The following is a 6,915-nucleotide window of genomic DNA, read 5'->3' as shown; positions in this document are numbered from 1 at the left end:
AGCAAGCGCATACTAAAAAGAGGTAGCAGAGGATAATCAGAGCAAAAATAAAAAGACTCCAAACAGTGCACAACATTCATGCGATTACTCAATCTTTCCTCATCTCTCTCGATCATAAAGAAAAACTTCCACGTTTCTCAAGAACGTAGGTAGATAACTGCCCAGCCTCTTCAACCATCACCACAAAAAAACTGACACACACACACACTTTCATTGAATCCTTTACAGAAACCCATTTAAAACGGTATGCTTAGTTGGTAAAGCACTGTGCTACCATGGGGCTGTGTCCTTTACATCCACGTGATACAAAAAAGCCCTGGATTGCAGAACCATGAGCTAAAAGGGGCAGTAGAACACAGAGCTGAGGGCAGACCGAGCCGGTGACTGAGCAGCTGGCTGCAAAGCAGACATCGAAACCATCAAGACAGGATATAAACATGATAAGCGGTTCATAAGAAAATCCATCAATCTTGACACTACGACATCATACACACACTATGCAGATCGCTAACTGAGGCCTCTAGCGTGGAAGTGATGTCAAAATATCCCGGTTCCTCCCCCCCCAACAGACAGACGTGGAGTAACAACCGTTTCCTCTTGATCTGGAGGCTTATTTTGAGGTGTGTTGAGATAAATCATCCAGCATTTGAGAAGTAAAATGAATAAATACAATGAATTAGTATTAAAATAAGAAAAGATGAAACACAATCATGCCAAAAATACATGTGCAAAGGGAGAGGTAGTTTGTTTTGGTTAAAACAGGGCTCTATACAATGAACTAACAAGGATTCAGCTTGCTTCCCACATCACCAGAGCAATACAACAAAGCCACCAACAGCAGCAGCAACCATACAGGCCAAAATATAGGCAATATGTGATCAGTGCCTCATCAGGAACCTGTCTACAATAATCGACTGATCTTAACAATACATTGAAAGAAGAAAATGTATTACCTTCATGTATTATTTTAGCCAATCCAGGTGACGTCAAAGTAAACCTAAAAAGGTAATGATCACAGAAGCCCTGCCTGAACTCAGCCATGGTGACTACATGATATACATATTATTACGGAGTCATTCCTCGGCCTCGCTTATTCCTCAAAAATTAAAATATTGATTAGGACAGGACTTTTGACTGTGACAGCGGGAACCATAGATTTAGATTAACGGACTCTTTGTTTACATTGTGGACCGTTTATATCGCCTGCCTCTTTTACACATGATTATCGCGCTGCGATTAGAAAAACAGACAATGCATCCCTATACATGGCCTGCAACACAGCCCTCGAGGCAGTTTTTCTTCAAAAGAACCTGGCAACTTTTTGCTTGATAAAAAACAGAACACTGCAGAAGTTGCTGAAGAAACATCATGGTGTGTGTGTCACATGTTTGGTTCCCTTCTATTCTATTATGAAAGTGTTCAGTTTCATTGAGGTATCTGTTAAATGTTTAACAGGGTTTTGTAAGGCTACTGAGGTGGAGTTGCTGACCTGCATTGGGAGAGGGGTGCAGTTTTTGGGCCGGTCTTTCTGAGCCAGCTTGGCAGCAGGCAGAGAGAGCTCTTGGAGGAGTTCCTCCCATCAGAACCCCTGACCCGATCTTTCCTGCATTCCTTTAAACTGATTTATGTATATGTGATAGCATACTCTTTTGTTGTTGCATTCTTTCTCCACAACACCTGGTCTACACACAGTGGGGTCTGGACATTGCTGCAATGGGAGAAAATATCAGACTTTGGCTCAGGAGCTCTGTACACTGCACTTCTGTGATTCTTACTTTCTATACACTTCTATACAGTCACTCCTTTATTCACACCTGAGCCCACCTCCCCAAACTCTCATCACTGGATCAGTTCAGTGTTAATCACTTCCCAGGTAAGAGACGTCACACCTTCCATCGGTGTGACATATCCAAAGCCGCTGCTCACAAACTCCGTCCCATCAGCTCTTGATGCACTACAGCTGTTGAGTTGGTCCTGAATGGATGCCGTCGCATTAAAGCTATGAAGAGTGTCTGCCAGGCTGGCTGGCGTGTTGGAGAGAGAGGCATGTCCGCCACGACGGCGACTGATTGGCCTTTATCCTTGCCTGTTTGAGTTGAAGCAGTGTTAGTAGTAAAGAGCATGAACAAGATTGTGTTGTCTTTTTCCTGGTTCTAACGGTATGGTAGCTTTACAGAGCAGCTTTACAGAGCAGCAGGTTGAGTCAGAATGTCTCCTCAGTATGTGGAAAGATTTTGGTGCAGCGGCATGAACGCTGATGTCAGGAAACACAATCTCAAATTGAATAAAACCAATGAGTTTGCACACACCCAAAAAAGTGTGTGTGTGTATATATATATATACTATATATACTATAGCTATATATACACACTATATACTAAAATAGCACATCTCATATTTGCATATATCACCAGAGCATTCTTCCCAACAACTGAATTATTTCTTTCCTTATTATGTACAGAAATAGCAAGTGGTATTTACAGACAACGACCACAAGAGGGTGACCAAGACCTGCAGACGGCGTGAGCAGAAACACACTCGTGATGTGCTGAACCTTCAACCCACTAAGGCCATAACATGGCTCTCAAACAGAAACTGGTGGGGGTGACATTGTAATTGTATTGCATGAATAGAATTTGATCAGGCATGAAGAGCATCTGCAGATTTGATTAAAAAGGTTTTAGTAGTTACTACAGTAATTATTACATCATTACAAACAGGTTTGACCAGCGATGACTCCCCCTCTTGATTGTAAGCTTGCGTACGTACTACTCAAAATGTATATTGTACAATTAACAATATCAGGCTAACTTCTCCCTGAGGCAGGGCAGTTGTCACCTTAACAGGTTAGTTTAGCCATCTTATTTTAGCTAGTTTAACCAATAATAATAAAACATGTTTCTCTTTACTCTTATGAAGGAAAGAGGTTTTAAATGCTAAATGTGTATATTTTGAAGTTTGAAAGGGGGCAACAGAACCAAATTGTTACCAAATGATCCACATATATCCTGTGTGTAGCCGACACTTTCCACAATACATTAATGGAGCCTTAAACAGATGTCAGTCCCACTACTAAACACTTCGTCAGAGCCTGTACTCAACACCCTTTTGTGGTCATTCACTATTCTCATACAGAAACAAAAAAAAAATTAAAAAAAAAGGTCCCTTGCACTCTACTCGGGGTGTATTTGTGTGTGCGTGCAATTGAAAAACCCTACGTCAATACATACACACATTCATATGCACACAAATTGGGGCCTACATATATACACAGAGGACTACTCAACCACTTGTTTTAGTAGAAACAACCTTAAATATAGACATTAGCTTGCATGTATGTATATGCAGTACCAGTCAAAGGTTTGGACACACCTACTCATTCAAATGTTTCTTTGTTTGACTATTTCCTACATTGTAGAATAACAGTGAAGTCATCAAAACCATGAAATAACACATATGGAATCACGTAGTAACCAAAAAAGTGTATAATTTTTTTTTTTTTTAATTGTATTTGAGATTCTTCAAAGTGGCCAACCTTTGCCTTGACAGCTTTGCACACTCTTGGCATTCTCTGAAACAGCTTCATGAGGTAGTCACCTGAAATGCATTTCAATTAACAGGTGTGCCTTATTAAAAGTACATTTGTGAAATTCCTTTACTTCTTAATGCGTTTGAGCCAATCAGCTGTGTTGTGACAAGGTAGGGGTGGTACAGAAGATGGTCTTTTACCAAATAGGGCTAAGTCCATATTATGGCAAGAAAAGCTCAAATAACAAAGAGAAACGATAGTCCATCATTACAAAAACCATCAAGCGCTATGATGAAACTGTCTCTCATGAGAACCGCCACAAGAAAGGAAGACCCAGAGTTTCCTCTGCTTATCCTCTGGATAAGTTCATAAGAGTTAACTGTACCTTAAATTTGCATCCCAAATAAATGCTTCAGAGTTCAAGTAAGACACATCTCAACATCAGGCCTTCATGGTCAAATTGCTGCAAAGAAACCAATACTAAAGGACACTTAAAAGAAGAAGAGACTTGCTTGGGCCAAGAAACATGAGCAATGGACATACAACGGAAATCTGTCCTTTGATCTGATGAGTCCACATTTGAGATTTTTGGTTCCAACCCGCCGTGTCTTTGTGAGACGCAGAGTAGGTGAACGGATGATCTCCGTATGTGTAGTTCCCACCGTGAAGCATGGAGGAGGTGGTGTGATAGAGTGGGGGTCTTTTGCTGGTGACACTGTCGTAATTTATTTAGAATTCAAGGCACACTTAACCAGCATGGCTACCACAGCATTCTGCAGCGATACACCATCCCATCTGGTTTGCACTTAATAGGACTATCATTTGTTTTCAACAGGACAATGACCCAACACACCTCCAGGCTGTGTAAGGGCTATTTGACCAAGGAGAATAATGAATGCTGGATCAGATGACCTGGCCTCCCCAATCACCCGACCTCAAACCAATTGAGATGGTTAGGGATGAGTTGAACCGCAGAGTGAAGGAAAAGCAGCCAACAAATGCTCAGCATATGTAGGAACTATTTCAAGACTGCTGGAAAAGCATTCCAGGTGACGCCGGTTGAGAGTATGCCAAGAGTGTGCAAAGCTGTCATCAAGGCAAAGGGTCACCTGAATACTTGGAAGAATCTAAAGAATAAAATATATGTTTTATTTGTTTAACATTATTTTGGTTAGTACATGATTCCATATGTGTTATTTCATGGTTTTGATGTATTCACTATTGTTTTACAATGTAGAAAATAGTAAAAATAAAGAAAAACCCTTGAATGAGTAGGTGTGTCCAAACTTTTGACTGGTACTGTATATTTATAGTTTAGTTATAAATACATTCTGTTTGAAATTGCCTTTTTCTTATGAACGGGAAATTACAACCTTATCGAAGCCCCTTCCTCCTCTATTTATCCATAATACCCTGATTAACCCAACAAAACCTTTTCTGTGACAGTGTGACTTTCCGGTCCATTCCGCTATTCCCTCTCAGAGACCCTTCCATCACCCCCATCGCTGAGCCCTCTATCCAGCAACTCAACAAATTAACTCCCGGGGGTCCTCACGGGAGGGATCGTCTGTCCATATCTTCCAATCAGAGGTGTGGTGGTGGGGGTCGGCGTGGCTGCTAGGACACCTCGCTCCCAAATACCTCCAGCACCAGCGGGGTGAGCAGCATGCTGTGCTCGGGCTGGAAGGACAGCGAGCGGTACTGTTTGGAGTGCTCCTCGTTGAGGCTGCGCAGGTCGGCCAGCTTCTGGATCATTCTGGCGTAGAGCAGCCGTCCTCCCGGGTGGTTCACCCTGATGTAGGCCTGGAGCACCTCTGACAGACTGTCCTGGAGATCCTCGATCTTAGCGTGGTCCTGCACCCCTGGACGATCTACATTGAGGGGAGGAGGGAGAGGCTGTCAAAAGGAGTTAAGAAGAGATGGGAATGCACACAAACACACCATACAAACATACAGTGTACAAAACATTAGGAACACCTTCCTAAAATTCAGTTGCACACCCTTTTGCACTCAGGACAGCCTTAATTTATCGGGCCATGGACTCTACAAGGTGACGAAAGCGTTCCACAGGGATGCTGGTCCATGTTGGATGACTGCAATGCTTCCAACAGTTGTGTCAAGTTGGCTGGATGTCCTTTGGGTGGTGGACTATTCTTGATACACACGAGACACTGTGGAATGTGAAAAACCCAGCAGCATTGCAGTTCTTGACACACTCAAACCGGTGCACCTGACACCTACTACCATTGGGGCTCCCGAGTGCCACAGTGGTTTAAGGCACTGCATCTCAGTGCTAGTGGCATCACCACATACCCTGGTTTGATTCCAGGCAGTATCACAACCGGCCGTTATTGGAAGACCCATAGGGCGGTGCACAATTGGCCCAGCATCGTCTGGGTTTGCCCATAGTAGGTCGTCATTGTAAATAATAATTTGTTCTTGCCTAGTTACATAAAGGTTAAATAAAAATAAATAAAAATACCCGTTTCAAAGCCATACAAATACAATCATGTCTCAATTGTCTCAAAATCCTTCTTTAACCCATCTCCTCCTCTTCATCTACACTGATTGAAGTGGATTTAACAAGTGACATCAATAAGGGATCCTAGGAACACCTGCTGACCAGGTGAAAACTAATGTTTTGTGCACTCAGTATAACCAAGCACACACACACACACACACAAACACAAACAAGCACAGATGGCAGCGGTCAGGTAGATGGTAGATGGATACCTGGAGACAGCAGGCAGATGGCCATGAGCAGCACGTGTTCCTCCTCATGGAGCTGGAGTTTCTTCAGGCCCACCTGGAACTTCACTAGCGGCTCCAACAGGTCCAGAGTGTGACCCGCTACAGGGAGCGGCAGACAGGGGGTGAGTGTGTGTTCATGTGGTTTGACATAGTGATTGAACTACAGTGCCTTCAGAAAGTATTCATACCTCCACATTTTGTTGTGTTACAGCCTGAATACAAAAACAATTAAATATATTCATAATTTTTTCAACCATCTACACACAAAACCACCATGACAAAGTGAAAACATGTTCAGAAAAATGAACGCAGGAATCAAATTTAGATAAGTAGACCTACTCATACCGTGTGTCAATACTTTGTAAGAGCATCTTGGGCAGCTATTACCACTTTGAGTCGCCTTGGGTATGTATTCATCAGCTTTGGGATTTTCTCCTATTCTTCCTTGCAGATTTTCTCAAGCTCAAATCCAATTTATTTGTCACATACACATGGTTAGCAGATGTTAATGCGAGTGTAGCAAAATGCTTGTGCTTCTAGTTCCGACAATGCAGCAATAACCAACAAGTAATCTAACTAACAATTCCAAAACTACTGTCTTATACACACACAAGTGTAGGGGGATAAAGAATATG

General features: G+C 42.4%; 1 protein-coding gene across 4 annotated transcripts in view; it reads right to left on the bottom strand.

Annotated features, from left to right (window-relative positions):
- Nucleotides 1-4,512: 4,512 nt before the first annotated feature.
- The window catches only part of LOC100136219 (vitamin D3 receptor A), an 88,132-nt gene continuing 85,729 nt past the window's right edge, over nt 4,513-6,915 (bottom strand). For all 4 annotated transcript variants that reach the window (XM_021566307.2, XM_036947166.1, XM_036947165.1 and 1 more), the window contains 2 exons: nt 6,263-6,379; nt 4,513-5,400 (listed from right to left, as the gene is read on the bottom strand). In XM_021566307.2, coding sequence (XP_021421982.2) covers nt 5,147-5,400; nt 6,263-6,379 — 371 coding nt within the window. In that variant the 3' untranslated portion in view covers nt 4,513-5,146. The remainder of the gene's footprint in view (nt 5,401-6,262; nt 6,380-6,915) is intronic.

The sequence above is a fragment of the Oncorhynchus mykiss genome, chromosome 16, assembly GCF_013265735.2.
Source record: "Oncorhynchus mykiss isolate Arlee chromosome 16, USDA_OmykA_1.1, whole genome shotgun sequence".
Classification (NCBI taxonomy): domain Eukaryota; kingdom Metazoa; phylum Chordata; class Actinopteri; order Salmoniformes; family Salmonidae; genus Oncorhynchus; species Oncorhynchus mykiss.
The sequence above is the reverse complement of the archived record's forward strand: the minus strand, read 5'-3'. Positions and strand labels throughout refer to the sequence as shown.